This window comes from Vipera ursinii (genome assembly GCF_947247035.1).
Source record: "Vipera ursinii genome assembly, chromosome: 10".
Lineage (NCBI taxonomy): Eukaryota > Metazoa > Chordata > Lepidosauria > Squamata > Viperidae > Vipera > Vipera ursinii.
Genome location: NC_139520.1, coordinates 9,143,370 through 9,162,981, shown reverse-complemented (window position 1 = coordinate 9,162,981; position 19,612 = coordinate 9,143,370). Strand labels below are relative to the sequence as shown.

The 19,612-nt window shown below is 44.7% G+C and overlaps 1 protein-coding gene across 1 annotated transcript; it reads right to left on the bottom strand.

The window, feature by feature from the left end:
• Positions 1-230: 230 nt before the first annotated feature.
• Positions 231-19,540, bottom strand: MAF (MAF bZIP transcription factor; the record flags this gene model as incomplete). Its single annotated transcript, XM_083370871.1, has 2 exons — positions 17,874-19,540; positions 231-264 (listed from the first exon to the last, which is right to left on the bottom strand). Exons 1-2 carry the CDS (start codon positions 19,046-19,048, stop codon positions 231-233), a joined length of 1,209 nt encoding a protein of 402 aa, XP_083226997.1. The 5' UTR covers positions 19,049-19,540.
• Between the last annotated feature and the right edge of the window lie 72 nt (positions 19,541-19,612).

Below are 19,612 nucleotides of genomic sequence, written 5' to 3'. Positions count from 1 at the left end.
TGTGTCACATACAACATTTGTAGAAGCTTGCAGATGTAACAGGATTTCTTTTTTTTAGGGCATCTCTGAGAAACCAGCAAATTGATTGCATTAAAGTACAGAAAAAACACAAAGAGCTTCCCTTCCCCCACTGCTACACCCCCCCCCCCTGAGAAATAATACTAATAAGTAGAGGTTTGTAACAAAAATATAAAAGTATACCTTATCAGGCTCCAGGCAACAGGAAAGTCTCACATCACCGTTGTAGTTGATTCTCTTGGATACCTAATTTTGTAAAAAATAGATTGAAATAATAATAATTTAAAATGAACAATAATTTTTCAGACCTGAACATCCTAATTTTACCCAAAATAAATCCAGCTTAAAACTGGCTATATTCTTAGATGCTGCGTTAATCATTCTTAGGTCCTTAGTTAGGACTTGAATTATTAGGTTTTCACCAGTCTTAGATTGTAACTTTCAGTATAGATTATCCAGACATCATCATAATAAATAAAATAAAAAGATGCATATAAAAGAAAAATCAATCCTGATTATTGTTTAATAAAAAATAAATCCTGATTCATTTAAAAAGAATCAAAACTAAACTTGGTTATTTTACACTCAGCAGAACTCAGCTGCAGGGCAATCATTTTATTCAGTAGCAAACTTCATTCTTCCAGTGGGACTTCCTTAATGGCAAATATATTCAGCCTTGCAAATTTGGATTTCTGAATCTGTGTTTCAGAGAGGGAGGGAGGGAGCCACGGTTTTAAGTCACGCATACACAACCTCGCATTGAAAAGGAACTTTTCATTTATTTTATTTATTCCATTTCTATAGCTGTCCATCTCAATTCTCCAACTGAATTCCATCATCCCCAGGTACCAGCCCAACTGGATAGGAATTAGGAGTCTCTCATTTATTTTTGCCAAACACCAGGTTGGAAAAGGCTACTATTAAACAAAACAAAACAAAACAAAACAAAACAAAACACAGGAATGGTACCCCCGTTCATTGTGTTTTAATTAACAAAGATTTGGACATTCTTTACATAAACTGTCAAAACCTACAGATTTCTCTCTGAAATAAAGATAAAAAATAAAGATGAATGGAAGCATTGCTTTGGAAAGTTTGAGACAGAAAAAAAACAAGCAAAATAAAATATCACCCCAATCGTTTTCAAACACGAAGGCCACACAGATAAATTTTAGGTTTATTGTTTTTTTAAGGGTCATATCAGGTGGCGAAATATCTTTACCAAGTGACACAAAAGTTATGCAAAACGTCTAATTAGATCTGTGCTTGTATGGCCTATTATTACTTTTCTCCTTTCCCAATAACAAAATGGCTACGTTAAACCGTTTCTCTTTTTTTACCGTACTGTTTTTAATTGTAAAGGCTGGCCGAAGGCTGTAATAAAGATCTTTGATTGGAGATTAAAAAAGAAGCAACATTTATTTTAAAAAACAGGGATTATCTGCAGGTATAAATAAGTCGAGAAGGCCACAATGGAGGGATTGGCATTCTACTTGGCTGGGTGTGCAGCCACTGTTTTGACTTTTTTGACCACATTTTGCGGAACATCCCGCCCCCCCCCCCCACCGCTGCCAAAAAAATGAGCAAGGGAGAAGGGAAGCAGGTATACACTTTAATCCACGGGCCATAAAATGAAGCTTATTATCTTTTGCAAAGAATAAGCTACGCTGATGTAAAGGAGAGAAAGAACAAGAAAACCAAGAGCCATTCTATGCATACCCCCTTGATTTAGTGAGAAAACCAGGCTGGGGTGGGGGAGATGTACAGAATGACCTCCTGATAGAGTTTACAAGGATTTGTGAAGCAAACCAGAGATGGGATAAAGCTAATGCACTCCTTTAAAACCCACACTGCATAACCTGTTTTACTCCCAAATAATCTCCTTCCAGCCAAAACTGCTGTTCTGCAAAGAAACCAGGGATTGCAGCTGAAATCAGCATCTATTTAACGTTTCCCAATGAACTCAGTCACGAAACTGCTGTAAGCTGACCTAGCTGTAAATAAATCCAATTTGCGCAGTGTATAAGAGCAGAATGAGAAAAATCTACTTCTGGAGAGCATCTCTGAATTTATTTATTTTTTTTTAAAAAAAAATTAAAACCCAAACTGTACTGTTAGATCTAATTACCGAGTTTTTATTCAGCGCATGAAGATTGATTCTCTCCTTTTTTAAAAAATAACAACAACCTATCCGTGCATTTCTATATACAGACCTCTCTTAAACAGCAAAACTTCCTGGTTTAAAATATCTGAATGACTAATGAGAATCTCCAGGACTGTTTTTTGTCTGCCTGCTTTATTTTTTCATTTTAAGAAATGCAGTTTGGCGATACGGTCTCCTTAAATGTGATCTCTTGCATTTGGCTCAGGATCTTTTAAAGCAGATGATTCTTTCAGGCCTTGGGTGTCATTCCCCCCCCCCCAAGGATGACCTTTGCTTTGATGCTAACTGGTAAATCCAGTGTATTATGGATGCATTTATTTGGAAGTGATAGGTATTCACTTCTTACCACCATTGTGTGAGGAGCATCCCATACATTGAAGTCAGCATCCTTTTATTATCTTTGGAGTATCAAGAGGATATTATTCCTATTCCAGCTTTACCACCACCACACTCTAATGCTTATTCCTGCACGCGCAGCCAACTTCAACAATTCAGTTAAAATTATTCAATGGTTGGGCATTAATAAACAGGAGTCCAGAAAGAGCCACCTCAACTCAACCTTAGAAAAAGCAGATTTATTAATTGAACACGACTGATTTTTCCTTTTCTCTCCAGTGTCTCTTACCAATTTCACAGCATTGTTACATAAGCATATGATCAGAAAAGCCAGGAAAGTGTGCAGAAACTTCAATCTGGCATGTCACAAATGCTGTAGTTTAACAGATGTTATTTCTTGTGTTTCATATTCTCACTAAAAAAAAAGATTTTACAATGAATTGTAACATTCATTTCACCCTTTTTATTTCTAAATTACAATATGTTACTTGATGGTTCAGAGTGAAACTGTATCCTTTTGTGCCAATGAAATAGTATCTCGAATTGCCAAGATGAAATTTAGGGCCAAGTCACTTCCACAAACACAGAATCCGGAGCAATTCTTCCACTAACAGAGAATACAGGCGCTACTGAAACTCGGCTTAAATTGTCTATTGTGAATATTCAGTTAATGAACTACTTACTTCACAGTTCCATTTTTGTGATATGCTGTAAAACCTTAAGGTAATGGTCTGTTTGGGGGAAAGCATATCTATTAAATCCAAATTTTCATCCTCTGCATCAATGCACATTATTTGTATAATGATATACAGATTGTGTAATTATTACAATTGACATAAATTGCCTGGACAATTTCAGATACATTGGATTTTGTCTAGCATTTTGGTGTGGACACAGGTAAGGAAATCCTCAACGTATGACCACAATTGAGCCCAAAATATGAGATGTTGGTAAGTGATATGTTGTTAACTGAATTCTGCACACTTTACCATCTTGCTTGCCACAGTTGTTACGTGAATCACTGCAGTTGTTAAATTAGTAAAATGAGTATAAAGTGAATCTGGGTTCCTCATCGACTTTGCTGTTCAGAAGATTGCCAAAGGTGATCACATGATCCTGGGAACTGCAACTGTCATAAATATGAGCCAATGGCCAATCGTCTGAATTTTGATCATGTGGCCATGGGGATGCTACAACAGTTGTAAGTAGGAAAAATGGTCATAATTCACTTTCAGTGCTGTTGTAATTTTGAACAATCACCAAATGAATGAAGGACTACCTGAATAAATTGGATCTCTCTATCCAAAGTCTGGTAAATTAAATCCATTAAATCAAAGGCTTGTACATTTACAATGGCTGGTAATACAACCAAGAGGTTGTAGCTGCAAAAATAAATTTGTTTGCTAATCTTTGAACATGTAAAAAAACAGGGGACAAAATTTGTTATTGGAAGAGTTAATTTTGGCCTTATTAGCATAAAGGCATCAGGACTCTATGTTAAGTTTCAGTTAAGATGTATTGCTGAAACCTGTACACAAGAATCTAGTCAATGAGAGTCAGCACTAATTTGGTCCTAGATAAGAGTCAACAGAATTCAAGAGGAGTTGGACTTAAACCATCTGTGGGAAAATAGCAATTCTAGGCTGCATCCTCTCTTGACTCTGCTCCAAGGTTCTGCCTCTTCTTCTCTTACAGGCCTTAGAAATTATAGAGGGAATAAGAATGGCCTTGAAGGATAGGATGAAGAGATGCCATCAAAGCAATGTTCAGATAAGTGGGGATTAAGCCCAGGCCAAGAACATAACTTGTGAAAAAGATCTCAGAAGCATTCTTTCCTAGTTCACTTGAAGATAGAGGGAGGGGGAAGCACATCCAGACTTGCATGATTCTGTTACTAGAGCTATTACTATAAAAAATAGCCCTGACCTAGATGGCATTGGGTTTCTTTATCTGGCCTACAGAACCATATTAAACAGACTACTATCTCAGATAGAAAAAATAAACTTACACCAGGACTTATTGATAGGTCTTGGGTTTTAATCAGAAACAATTAACTGTAAGCACCTGCAAGGATAGTTAAACTTCCTTCCAGCCTTCAGCCCAGTATTAAAAGATAGAACCCTTAGTGGATCGGGTCTAACCAAGTCATGACTAGCAATAGCACTTAGACCAGAGGTGTCAGACTGCCAGCCCATGGGCTGGATGCGTCACAAGGAAACTGTGCCCACCCCATTGCTGGCAATGGGGAAAAAGTTCCGATACGTTGTGCGACGTATCTCATGACCTCAGGAGTTTGATATGTCTGACTTCGACATATATACCACTTCAAGGTGCTTTACAGCACTCTCCAAGTGGTTTACAGAATCAACATATTGCCCGCAACAATCTGGGTCCTCATTTTACCAACTTTGAAAGGATGGAAGGTTGAGTCAATCTTGAGTTGGTCAGCATCGAACTCCTGTCCTACTACTAAAGGAAGGATTTCCTATGCTTCCTGCAGCACAGGAATTCCTTCCTTTAGAAGGAGCTGCCCTCTTTACTCTACTGCAGGATCCAAACTGGATTGGTCACTGGGACCAGAGGTTTAGTCTTCTGAGCTTTTGGACTTGTGGCGGAGTCCATCCATCAGGGAACGTTTCTCTGGACAGAATTGAGAATGAAGTTCCCTGAGAAAGAGCTCCAGAATGAGTCCAAAAACTCAAAAGACTATACCTCTGATCCTGGTGACCAGCCCAGATTAGATCCTGCAACTTTATCCTGGGATACATATTTGCCTTCCTTCATGAGTTCCTCTACTAACTGGTTTCATTTTGCTGATTACTAGTTGGGTAGAGAAGAGGACCTCACTTGGCCAGTGTTAACCAGGTTTTTCCTGGTTAGTACTCCATGGAATCTTCAGAGCTATAGGCTAGGCTAGGCAGGGCAAAGCCATTATATTGTCCCTAACAAAAATTGAATAGTCAGCAGGAGTTGAGCTTGTCTTAAACTTTAAAGAGACTTTGCTATTATTGGGAGGAATATACTCAACAGAGCTTCAAAAGGGACACACAGTTCTGTTTCCTCTTTTTTTGTAATTGTCAACCCAAGTAACAGTTGTGTTGAAAAGCTGTTTGGTTTAGGTCCCTAAATTGTAGAAACTAACTTAAGAACAATTCAACTAATTTCTGGACTCAGTGAGGATTAGACTACAGCTCTCCCCTTTTAACAAATATAATTCACCGTCTTCTGTAACACGGAAACTTTCATGTGCTTTGCTTGTTTACATTTGGCTTGGCGATCAAGGGCCAGTCTTATAATAAACCACGCGGTACACAGCACAGGAAGTTGTGTGAACTTAACCTGCTGGGGCTGAATCAAAAAGGGAGCATTAAAGAAACACAGATTAGCACCAACTGTGAACAGTGACCACATTATTCCCCTGCCACTCATTTAAGTTTATTTATGCTAATTCACATCCATCAAAATTCATTTGACGGGTGTAAAAATCCAGAGGAGGAGGAGCAATATCCTCGGGTTTTTTTTACAAACATGTTAAAAATCGGTACAGAGGAAACAAAAAAATACCAGATATGTAGATCCATTAACCTCTTTGCCTATGGCGATTCTCAATCACCCAGGCCATTCAGGTCATCAGCCTGTTTATCTGAATTCATACATGCATGCATAAGGAAATCACACACACACACACAAACACACACACACACGGGATGGATGGGTCTTGTTCCTAAGAATACCCCAATTCTTTTCAGCCTCTTAAGGGTCTGTCTCAAGTTTCCCGAAATTGCGATCGTACTGTTAAGGATTTATTTCAGGAAGTTCAACTCTGCTCTGCAGCCTCAAAACAAGTTTAAAAGCAGAGGAAGTGTATTTCGCGGCTGGATGTGTGTGTGTGTGTGTGTGTGTGTGTGTGTGTGTGTGTGGGCATCTCTAGGCAAGCCCCTCCCCCCCCGCGGCGGGTGAAAAAACGCCCTGAATCTGCTTCAACCCGTGCCCTCCCCGCCCTTTCGCTCCAGAATGGCGCTGCGGATAAACTAGCCGGTCTCCGACTTAACTTTTCTGCTTTCTCGCGGAACTCCAGAGCCGCATGGCTGCTCCGGGTTTTATCCAGGGTCGCGGTTCCCTAAACCCAACAAACTTTCAGCGGAGCCGTAAAACAATTCCAAAGAAAGTCGGGGCTGCAATGCGGGTGGCTGCTTTGCGCTCAGCGCGTCTGCAAAGAAGGAGCCCCTAAGATCCGCCCGCTGCGCGGACCTTTGCAGTTCGCCTCCAGTCTTCCTTGCCAGCCCCCTTCCTCGCGTCTGCCTGCCAGTGGCACCCCTGGTTTCCCCCCCCCCCCAAAGATTAGCAAGGGGTAGGGCGGCTAACGAGTCGGAAGGGAGGGTTGGTGGCGTGCGGCACCGGCCGCGCGATCCTCTGCGGTGCAGCCATTACACTGAATGCCGACTGTGGAGAAGCGGACGGGGAAGGGGGCTCTTCCCCCTTCGGTGGGTTGTTTTGGATCCTCCTCTGGCCAAAAGCAGAAGCGAAACGCGATCCTGAAGCCGAGCTTTGGTTTGATTAAGGATTGGGGTCTCTTATCCCTCGTGTTTTTTTTGGGGTTTTTTTTTTTTTTTTTTGCATAGAGGCCCTGATCTGCACGCCCTTCTTGCCCGCTTTAGGTTAGTGGTGTTGGGAAAGGGAAGCTCCGAAAACCTATAAGTTCGGCCTTTCCAAAATCGGACGCTCTCCAAATGAACTACAAGTACCATCATCCTTACCAGGGAGACCATACCGGCTGGGAACTGTGGGAGTGGCATTCCCCAAACCCCTGCAGAAGATCCGTTTGGCGAGGTCTAATTTAGGACGAGCCCCCTTTATAGAGTTTTATTGCCTCGCTCTCAAGACGGTCCTTGAGCGCATCTGGAGAAACTAGAAAATTTGGATATTTTGTACGTTTTTCTTCGCTCGGCTTTGCCGCCTCCGAGGAAGATCCTCCAATTCAAACCACCCTGGGAGAAGCGAGTAAATCATGGAATATTTTTAATATGTTCATCGAGATCAATTTTGTCCTTTTATCTGGGATGAGGATCCCACCCAAGTAGAAAAATCTGCCTTCTCAAATCAGACATTTCTATCTAGCCGCTGGCGGGGGGGGGGGGGGGAAGAGCGGTCAAGGGGGATCAAATTTTGCCTTGTTCGTATTTTGCTGGGAGGTGATACTTCACCATGAAAAATTTGGATGGAAAATCTGACACCAATGTTTAATGCCATTTCATTTTCTCGCTCTTTAAAATGTCAGCTGAAGGAAAGGCACGCCTTAGCTACATACATATGTGTGCACAAACACGCTCAGCGATGGAGAAAACACAAAGGCACTTTGTGTCTTTTCAAGCAAAGCTTTTCGGCCGAGGCGCCTTGCCCGCTTTTTCCAGGCCGTTGCTGCTCTGTGCATCCCCAAATTTTACCTTCAGGATTTGCAGCTGGCTCCGAGTCCAGAGCGTGTAGTTCTCAACATGTGACAAGCCGGCCTAAAACTTCCAAACATCTGGAGGTGGAGAAGACTTGGCTGCTCAGGACACACACACACAGACACACACAGACACACACACACAGGGAGAGAGGGGGGGGGAACAGACCTTATAAGAAGAGAGTGTAAGTTTCTGGTATTATAACCAGAATGCGCTTTTGTCGCGTGTCCAGAGGCTGCATTCCAATCCTGAACGCACCTGTTGTAAAGCAACTTTCACTGAGTTTTCCAATAGACTTCGGATCAGGCCCTTTACGCTTAGTGTAACTTGCCTGAGAATTAACGGGTAATTCTAGAGATAACTGGACATGTGCGAAATAGATATGAAAAGATTTTGAAGTCCAGAAGTTTAGTGGACCTTCTCTGGAAAGTAACTTTCCCCGAATTGGCCCGTGAGGTTAGGTCAACGCGCTTACTTTAGAGGCAAGTCTCGCTTTAGCCAGGAGGGCTTATCCCTGACAACTAATGAACTAACTAGCTGGCTTTCATACGCGGGGTAAATGGAGAGAGATTTATCTCCTAGCGAAATTTACTGTTGCTCCATTTTAAATATAACTAGCCCTGGGGAGTGGGAATGGATCAGATCGAACGCAGTGCGCGCCAAGCGATCCTATGCAACGTTCCTCGTGGCCAAGAAGATGCCCAATCCTAGGCAACGTCCCACACCAACCAGATCTTGAAATCGGCTTAGTTCTGCTGAAATTGCTGGCGGAGCAACGCGCGTGGTATAACTGCGTTGGCGTTAAGAGGCAGAGAGGTTGAGATTCTCGCGCTAAACGCCCCTTTTTCTACGCAGCGCCTGGGAAAGGAAGCCGGGCTGGAACTCACACAAGCTTGCTCCGGCGGAACCTCTACCGGCCAACGCTCCAAGCCCCAATCCTAGCCTGTTTTAGCGCTTGCTTAGTGCTCAGCCTAGTCCCCTCTCCCCTCTTTGACCGGAGCAAATGCATGCAAATAGATGGGCTCCCACTTTTTCACCTGGCCTGAGGGAGAAACGGAGTCGCAGAGGCTGGGGGGGGGGCTGTCCGCGTCTTTCGCACCTCCATACTCTGCCCCTGAGCCTATTTAACGGTCGATCGGACGTTGCAGCGTCGGAATCGACCTGAACAGTTTAGCGGGATCTCTCTCTCTCTCTCTCTCTCTCTCTCTCTCTCTCTCTCTCTCTCTCTCTCGTCTCACACACACACACACATACACACCCCACCACCACCACCACCACCACCCTCTCCGCCCGCCGACTTTGTGCGTTATTAAGCGCACCCCGGGCGCTGTTGGACATTTGCGGGAGGACCGTGCCAAGAGCCGAAAGTTTGATGTCCGCGCATAAATTCGACTTGGCAGAAGAGGGCACGAGATGAAAAAAAAAAGGGGGGGAGTCTTCCCCCCAACCCCCCGCCGCCCACAAAAGCGAAGAGAAGACGGGAAAGCGCCATCTCCAAGTTAGGGAGGAGGTTCCGATAAATTGGGAACTGGGCTGTTTTCAAAGGTCCGGTTCCAACAGAGCGCCGAAGCTCTCCCGTGGGTCGTTTGTTTTAGGCTAAGCATCTCGTGTGAACCCATTCACTGGATCATGCTTGAAGAGTCATCAATGAGGGTCCTGACTAGCATTCGGATCACATTTATGTCAGCCCTGCGTTGAGGGTGTTCTGGAAAAGGGACGTTGTGGCGCCGGGGGTTGGGGAGGTGGGGAGGTGGGGGTGATGGTTTGCTTCGGAACGCGGCTGTTTTTCGGGTGAAGGTGCATTAAGGAACAGGAACTCCGTGCTAAGCTCATTTGTAAGGGGTCCGTCCATAAACCACCCAGAAGCATAAACTGACCACACGGTCTAGCTTTGTACAACCGGGTGGACTAAAATGCGCGTGGCTGGTTTGGGGTTCCGAGTGTTGTGTGAGCGAAGGCCATATAGTCTCTGATTCAAAGTTCAATGATTCAGATGTTGGACAATGTCCAGGAAAACCTAGATTCAGATCCACCTTCAGCCAGCCAGGCTTCTTGGGTGACTGCCCAACTTATCCTACCCCACAGGGTTGGTTTGAAAAGAATCTGCCGAAGGGAGAACTAGCCTGAATTTCTAGAAGAAAGGTGGGGTAAGGAATCTAAATAAATAAACAGAGGGAGATTCCCCCCCCCTTTCCAGTTCTTTTTCTTAACGCAGAAAGGCATCCAAGGCCGGTGGATCGTAGCTGAACGGACACCCGAGCTTCGATTTTTCTCATGCCCAATTCATACGCCTCCTACTCGCTTCGCTTCACGCTCTGGTGAGGATGCGTGGGTAGAGTCTCCCTGCGATGGGTGAAAGATCTGCCCGTGTGATTAAGGGAAGCGAGATCCTCCGATCCTAAACAGGAGAAGGAAAACAAATCTCACCCTTGCGCGGACTTTGAAGCCCGGGACGCCCCAGACCGTGTGCGCCAAGCGGTGTGAACCGCCCCACGCCCAAAACTTAAAACGCTCTGAAGGCGACGCGTTAAGGAGCTTGCTTAACATCGCCCTTCGGAGTAGACCACACCACAGGCTGGGTAGTCGAACCAGGAGCGTTGAGCAGGCTCTTTGCCCCGAAGAGGGAGGACTGAACGTGGCAAGTTCAGCTCCGAAGTCCTGCTTTCCTCGGCGGTGGTGTGGCTTTTCTCCGTATTGGGGAGGAAGAGGATGCTGACAGAGATGTTCTTGGCACAGCAGGGGTGAGGCCAGTTGCTTCGGGGGGGGGGGCGTCCCTCTCTGTGGCCATCCTCTCAAAGACCGTTCTGCTTTGGGGAGAAATGTGGACTTTGGAAAACCTTTTTTTCCCTTGGCTGGGAAAAATGCCTTAAAAATGAGCGTGGCCCTTTCAAATGAAAGCCAATCATTTGAGCAAAGCTCATACAACTTTCTAACTGTCCCCAGGCCATTCTGAGAAATATAAAGGATTTCCTTTTGCCTCCTTTCCTTTCCTTTCTTACAAGAGCAGGCTTTTACATGAGTGTGAGTCAATACTGTACACTTTTGCTGTGCATAATCTTATCTGTGCGCCTTATTGGCTACAACCAGAGAATGTGGCCGGTGGGCTAGATCTGATAGAAAGGATACTGGAAGACAAGCAAGAGTCTCCAGTCCTTGCACACGGGGATGACTAATTCTTGGGTATGTCAAAGGAAGGAGCAAGGCAAAGGGGAAGAGGGCCTGGGGCCAGAAGTCCCAAGGAAGTTGGTGAAGGGGCCTTGCAGAAGCAGAGAAGAAAAGGTGAATTTGAAGATGGAATTAGAAGTCTGCCCCACAGTTATAAATGAAGCCAGGGAGAGTTGGAAATAAGAAAAGAACTCTGGGAAAAGAGGATAAGTACTTAAGTTCTTTTGGGAAAAAAAATAAAATAAAATAAAGACAAAATGCAGATATGGTCCTTATTTGGTAACACAGGTTGAGTTGTAAAAACAAAAATAAAAGTTAGTAGGAAAGGAGAACATTCTGGAGGGGAACTGAGGAGAAGTCTGAATCCTCCTCCTCCTCCTCCTCCTCCCCCCTCTCTCCCACTACCTTATGAAAACCAGCATTTGATACACAGTGCTGTGTGGCTTACCTCTGAGTAAAAATGTCTAGGAGCACCCGGGTGGTTAAAAACACATAATTCAGATGGGAAGGACAAAGGGGAAGAAGCTTCTCGGTACCCCCAAACTGAACATCCATTGGTTCAGAAATAATTCCCACAAATGTTTGAAAACCATAGGATGTCAGCCAAGAAGAATTGGTCTGCTCTTCATATTTGTGTGTGTGTGTGTGTGTGTGTATGTATGTGTATGTGTATGTGTATGTGTATGTGTATGTGTATGTGTATGTGTATGTGTATGTGTATGTGTATATGTATATGTATATGTATATGTATGTATATGTGTTGGGTGGAGCACCCGGTCTACCAAATATAAAGCAGTCTGTTCTGTGTTTTTGCTCCAGTCTAGGAGCAACTTTTGCAGGCAGACGTCACTACTGTGAACACTGTAAATTCAAAATTTTGTGACTGACAAAATTTGTCAGTCACAACATTTTGAATTTACATATATACGTATGCATGTAGTGTCTATAAATGCCTATATGTATGTATATATTATGTATGTATATGTATGTGTGTGTATACACACACACTACACTACACTACACTACACTATACACAAATATATGCTATACATATTTATTATAATATAGGAGCACACACAAATTTAGATGCTGTGCTTTTCCCCACCGGCACTAACCCTCTACACACCCTGGTGACCTCTGTTCCCTCCTGGGTTGAGTTGCCTTCATCTCTTCCTCTGCTGATGGGGGAGGCAGGCTCATCCTTAGTTCAACCAGTTTTCCGGTTGCACTTTCTACAAGCAGCAAAGCAGCCTCAAGTAAAGAGTGTGTCAGCTGCTGAGGCTGGGAAGAGGAGCAAAGGAGACAGGAAACCAGGAGGGTAAATTTCAGGCCAGCTCATTTTTCCTATCCAGTCAAGGATTGGGGGGGGGGATCTTCCTGCAGTTCAGCCGTGGGGACAGGCCTGTAGAAAGAGGCGCATGCCTGTGCATGCACGCGTCCAATCCAAGTCATAAAAAACTTGCATGGTGCAGGATGTGGTTAGCAAAAAAGCCTTCGATGATAAGGGCAAAGCAGAGAGATTAATCTCAATCTGCCTTTTGAGCTTTGTTTCTAGGGCCCTGGAACTTGGAGAAGAGGACTGCTGAACAAACCTGCAAGGAAAGGATCAGGCTGGAATGAGTCCTTCTGGCCAGAGAGCAGTGTCAGGCACTGGAGGGAAAAAAATAATAATGGGTGGAGGCCACTCACTGTTCCATGCAGGGAGAGGATGGTACTGGCAACAGAACATCATCAAAGGCTATGGCATTCTACTTGCAAAATTGAGTTGATTTTTTTAGCTGCTGGATTCTGGGGAAAGCAGCGTGAACTGGGGAAGGGCTAGAGGGCCTATTTTTATGACCTTCCCCAATCAGAACTCCCCTCTCCTTCACCTTCTTGAGGTACCTGCAGAGGTTTGGGTTACACTTTTGCACTAGCAGCCTTATCCTGCCAGCCCAAGCCTAACTCCCGGTGCCAGAGAGTCAGCAGAATCTAAAAAACCTCTCCTATTTTAGAAACGGGAACCAAGCCCTCCATTACAAATCTGCATTTAAAAAAAGGGGAGAGAGAGAGAGAGAGAGAGAGAGAGAGAGAGAGAGAGAGAGGGAGAAAGGAAAGTTCTTTCTCTCTCTTCTCGTGAGAGGAAGGAACTGGGTGAGATCTTTCCTTCCTTTCTCCTTTCTCCTTGAAAACTTTGCCCTGTGCTCAAGGTTGCCCATTCGAGGCCAAATGACAAAGCAAGCGCACTTTTCTATTTGCTTGCTTGACTTTCTTTTCTTTTCTTTTGGGTCATTTTCGGGAGAAACTGGCGGCTAGAAATTGGAATAGACGCCTCTGAGGCCAGCTTGATATTCAGAAGCAGCTTCGTAGTATAGGTTAAGCAAAACAAAGCTGGGCACTCTTCTGCAGAAAGACACCCAGCTCTTTCTTTGCACTACTATGCTAAGCAGGCAGGGTTTCTGAAGAAGGGGAGGGGGGGCAACCTTTGGATATTGACCATGATTTTTATGCAAAGTGAACCTTAGCAAAGGCTGGGCTCGATGCAGAGCAGAGGTTCGTTTCTCTGCTTGCTCATCTTGGGTGGGGGGGGAGGGGGAGAGAAAGAGAAAAACTCAGAGCAAGCAGCAACCGCTAAGCAAAAAACAAAAACAAAACACCAGAGCAATTTTGGAAAAGTGTAAACTTATGAAGTAGGGGAAGAGGAAGGGAGATACAAGGAAGGAGAAAGCCCTACTATCTTTATATAAGACGATCACTTTCGGATTTGGCCAATGGCAGGCCGTTTACCCACTGATTACATATTAACCTGTCTGGAGAATGTTGAAAGGAAACTATGCCCGAATTACATTGGAAGGTCAAGTTCTAAAGGACATGCCTATTACCGAGCAGGAAGAATGTGGCCCAGACTGTCAAAGGCAGGGGGGGCAGGGGTGGGGGCTCCTCTGAACCTCTACGACCCCTTTCTCGTTTCCCAATCCCATAAACATGGGTTAGAGCTAAAAGAGGACTAGCTGCTGGTTCTCTTTCAGCTGGGTTGGCTGCAGGCTAGCTTCCTGTGCAGACAGAGATAAAGTCAAAGCAAAAAAGAATGAGAAATGAGATGCCTTTGCCCACCTTTGTACCAGACTGGGGGCATTGCTTTGTTTCAGAGCTTTAATGACCTTTGACCTTGTCCCTTTGACAGCCTTCAGAGCAGCATCTTGCAACCTCTAGAAATGGAGCTGTAAATTTAAAACAGGGTCTGGTTGGTTGTTGTTGTTTTTTTTTTGACCTGCCCGCTTTTCACTAGTAAGATGCAAAAGTCTTAAAACTACATCCCTAAGAAGAAATTTGTTTCTCTCTCTCTCTCTCTCTCTCCCTTCTCCTGACTTGTTTTTTTGGGGGGATCTAGAAAGGGAATTTACTTCTCTCCTTGTATAAAATGGTATTATAGTCAAGTTATAGGAATGTTGCTGCCTTAATCATTTCATAGATTAAAGCAAAATTAGAGAAAGAAAAAGCAAAAGAGTCCCAATCGGTTCGTTTTCTCCTTGAAAATAAGGTTTTGTGTGTTTTTTTTAAAAAAAATATTGTATACATGCACTGCTTTTTTTTAAAGTCTCCCTTCCTCTGAGGGAAAAAAAAATAAGTGGGACAAAATCTGGCTAGCAGAATGTCCCATACATAAATGAGATTAATACTTTCTTTTTGTAAAAAAAGAAAAAAAGAACTGAAACAGCTAAAGCTAAAATTAAGAAAGGTCAGCCTATGGTAGCCTGATGGAAGTTTTGACTTTTAAGCAGCCAGTCCTCATAGGCCTTACCTTGCTACAAGTTAAGGATTTCAGGGAAGAGGGAAGAATAGGAACCTGTTTCAAAGGAGGTTTACCATGGGTGTGTGTGTGTGCATGTGTAATTATGCAAGGGAAATTATGATTCTCTCTTCACAAATTTGAGATTCGTAGAATTTGTTTCACGATTCTTTGAATAGTTACAACTTTAATCATCTGCCCTTGTAGCTTCAATCTAAAACAAATCAGTTATAACTAGTAATTCTTACAATATGTCTATATAGTGGACATAACGTCCTGGCTGCAAAATTCTTTACTTTCATTCCTTCAAAAAGCAGCTGAACTATTGGGAGAAGTGAGGGGGCTTGTTGTGTTTGAATGAGATTATTATTATTATTATTATTATTATTATTATTATTATTATTATTATTATTATTATTATTGAAATAATAATTAGCAAGAAACTCATAGGGCCCCTTTAAAATAATTACAAAACTTGGAAGAGTTAACACTGACAAATTAAGAAGTCTTTCCTTTTCATCTGTTTGGGAGAAAATGAAATACGGTAGGTTTTTTTTAGAGAGCAGTTATATTTTACCTTATCAATTCTCAGCTCACACTTATTTAAATTATCTGCTCAGATTAACTTATCTAAACATCTGTCCCCCAAGATACTATGATTAAATAGATACTTCAAAGCTATAAACTAATGAAACTCGGTACAGAATCAAAAATGCAGTTTATTATAGTAGAATATTCCTCCTTTTTGATATAACCATAGAAATGAAAAATGAAAGGAAAACACATAAGGAACATCACACATGATTAGTTGGTAACTTAAGATATAAAACAATTTTGCACAGCAAAATATGTCGAGGGGAAAAATAACTGACAAGATTTTTTTATATTTATTGTGGTATTTACTTTCCATTTTTTTTAAAAGACAGGAGTATCAGTCCCTGACAATAAAATTTGCTGATTAATGCCTTTAAAACTTTGTGAATTTGTGAAGTTACAGAAAATCCAGTTCTGCACCACAATACAACTGTAAAAAAATCTGCATTATTTAAAAAAACTGAGCAGTAATGCCATCTTTGTAAATGGTATTAGCATCCTAGACAAGTTTGCAATGGTTTATATTTTGCTTCAGGTTATATCTTAGTGCAATTCAGTCCCTAATATTTAAATCCCCTCCCAAAAAAACCCCAATGTTACATTTTGAACACAAAATAACCCTATTAATATAAACAGGGATACTCCCCTTTTAATACTTTGGTTTCCAAATACAGTTGGTGGCATAGCAAGATCTACACATACCCAACTTATAGTTAAGTTGCAATCACATGCTGCATAAGCTACTTTTTTTAAAAAAATGTCCCACTTTATATTCTACTCCTTTTAACATCACAACAGTGAACAATTTAGTGCACCATTTAAAAAAAGAGAGACCTACTTCTAAACAGACCTAACTTTTTTCAAATTATCTATAACATTCCTTTATCTGTTGCATACATTTGAACTGAACTAACAGACAATAAAAGCTTGAATTAAATTATATACCAGGATCCTATAGCATTGCACATTTGACAATGACCAAATGCAAAAAGGAACAAAAAAAAGGGGGGGGGGAGGGAGAAGGTAGATCATTCCAAAATAAATTTTAGACTGCTTTAAGCAACAATATCATGTAAAATCCAACAAATTGCAGCAATTTTTTTAGCATAAGTTTTAAAACTTCTTTCCAAAGTTCTTGTTTTCCTGTAATACTGTAATCACAATCCACTCTGCTGTTTTTGTTTTACACATGAGAGAGCGAGAAGAGATGTTTTTCAATTCATTAAAAAGAAGTCTGACGTTTGAGAGGGGGGGCCACTCAAAGCAGTTTCCAGAACAGATGCAAACTTGAATGGGTAAGGAAGACTCAAAAAGTTGCACTTTTTTGCTTTCAGTTCAAAAAAGTGGTGAAGAAATACAACTTAAAGAATGAATGACATGCCATTATATATATATCTCCAAAGTCCATATCCTAGCAAAAGGAAAAAAAAATCCGTACATGTCCAGCATGCAGGGCATTTATCAATATAATGTCTTTTTTTTCTCCCCATAGTCTTTTGAAATATTTATACAGTTAATTGATGCAAGACAAACTAGTAAGCATAATAATGCATGAGATGAGGATGGGTTACTAAAAGCAGACTCAGTTCACTGTTTGGCAGCTTAAGGCCAAAGATCACATCATGAACACGTGAGAAGTTGATCAAGGCTCCATTGGGGCAGGTTGATATTCTCTAGGTTTAGTTCAACAACAGATGAAAATTCGGCAATCTGAAGTCTAAAATGTTCTTTAAATATTTCAGTAAAATGTCCTCGACATATGCCTGCATTCATAGGTATATGAACACAGGCATATCAATATGTATCTATCTATATCTAAAGTTCATACCCTACAGAAAGAATTCAGGGTGGCAAAATTCTTGTTTTGTATTTTGGATAGAGGAAAATTTAAAGAAAATGAAGTTTGAGCAAACTTCAGAGGAGTTGATGGAAGTTGGATTGAAGGCACAACACACACACACACGCACACACACACAAGCTAATGGCTGGAGAGGGAGGGAAAGGTCAGGACCTTGTAAGGTTGACCCTCTGAGTCAGTCCATCTTAAAAAGTACCACCAAAAGTTGCATTGATTCTTTTAAACAGAATCTGATGATAACGGTGGCAAGTACTATTTGGATGGCCCAGGTTAACAATAATTAGCATGGGGACCAACTGACCGACCTCCTCCCCCCCCATCCTCCAGCCTTAGGAACTTTTGCGCACGTGCCTACTCGCTCTGTGTGTGTGTGTGTGTGTGTGTGTGTGTGTGTGTTTTCGCGTGTGTGCTCTGAAGAGTGGCAAGGGGCTGTCAGGGCGAAGGGGGTTCGCGGGTCGGAGAATCGCGGGATGGGTAGGTTGGTGGGTAGGTGGGTAGGTGGGAGAGAAGACCACAACTCACATGAAAAATTCTGGAGAAGAGGGATTGTCGCTGCTGGATCCGTTTTCCCGGAACCCGCTGCTGACCAATTTCTCGTATTTTTCCTTGTAGGCGTCCCTCTCCCGGACCAGCCTGGAGATTTCCTGCTTCAGATGTTCCACTTGTTGGAGCAGCTGGTTCTTCTCGGATTCCAAGACGTGCCGCTGCTGGACCCGCTTGAAGCGGCAGGACTGCGCGTAGCCCCGGTTTTTCAGGGTCCGTCGTTTCTGTTTCAGCCGGATCACCTCTTCCTTGCTGACGCCCCGCAGCTGCCGGTTGAGTTCCCTCACCGACATGGTCACCAGCTGCTCGTCCGAGAAGCGGTCGTCGAAGTGCAAGCCGCCGCCGCCGCCGCCGCCCCCGTGGTGCTGGTGGTGGTGGTGGAGACCCCCGCCGCCCACCCCGCCGCCGCCGCTGCCGCCGCTGCTGCTGGTACTGCTGGCCGAAGACTGCACGCTGCCCGGCGGCTGCGGCTGCGGCTGATGGTGGTGGTGGTGGTGGCCCGCCGGGTGGTGGTGATGGTGGTGGTGGTAGTGGGGCGCGCCGCCGCCGCCGCCGTTCTGCTGCTGCGCCGCCGCCGCCGCGATCACCGCCGACACCACGGCGGCAGCCGAGCCGATCTCGTCCGGCGGCATGGTTCCCCCCGAGCCGCCGCCGCCGCCGCCTCCTCCGCCGCCGCCGCCGCCGCCTCCTCCGCCGCCGCCGCCTCCGCCGCCCACGGCCAGCTGCTGCCCTCTAGCATAGCCTTCGAAGCCGGCCGCCGCGGCCGCCGCGCTCTGGAGCTGGTGGTGGCTGTTGTTGATCAGCGCTTCCACGGCGTCTTCCGGGCTGAAGCCCAAGGCCTCCGGGTTGAGCTGCTGCGGGTAGCCGGTCATCCAGTAATAGTCTTCCAAGTGAGTCTTTTGGTCGCTGCCGCCGGAGCCCGGGCTGGGGGCCGAGAAGCTGGGCGAAGGGGGCACCGAGCTGCACGGCGTGCTCATCGGGGTGGAGGAGAGCGACCCCCCGGCGATCAAGCGGCCGCACTGGCTGATGATGCGGTCCGTCTCCACCGGCTCCTTTTTCACCTCGAACTTCATCAGATCGAAGTCATTAACATATTCCATGGCCAAGGGACTAGTGGGCAGGTCGGCGCTGTGCAGGGCCAGGTCCGAGGCCATCCTTTTGCCGCCACCGCCGCCGCCGCCCGTCCTCCAGAAAGGGTGAGCTCCCGGAGCCAGGGGGCTGCTCTGACTTGCCAACGGATGAGCCAGGTTGGCTGGTCGCCTCGCAGAAGCCGCGGGAAAGAAGCTGCCGTCCGGAGCTGCGCGCCGCTCCCTCGCCTCCGCCGCCGACGCCTCCTCCTCCGCCGCCTGCTGCCTCAGCTCGCTCGCTCGCTCGCTCTGCCGGCGCCGGGGCGAGCCGGGATCAGCCGGCAGCAACAGCAGCAGCAGCGGCAGCAGCAGCAGAAGCGCCTGGCACCCGGGCTCGATGGCTCCCTTGACAAAGAGCCGCTCGGCTGCAGCCGGCAACCCGCGAGCGGCAGTGCCTCGCTGCCGCCTCGCTCGTGCTATTTGCTCGCCTTTTGCATCCGGCCGCCTGGCTTTCTTTCGTTTTTCTTTCTCTCTTCCCTCCCTCCCTCCCTCCCTCCCCTCCTCTCTCTCTCTCTCTCTCTCCTCTCTCTCTTTTCCCTCCCCTTTTCTCCTCTGCGCTCTCTCTCTCTCTCTCTCTGCAGTTTTATAGGG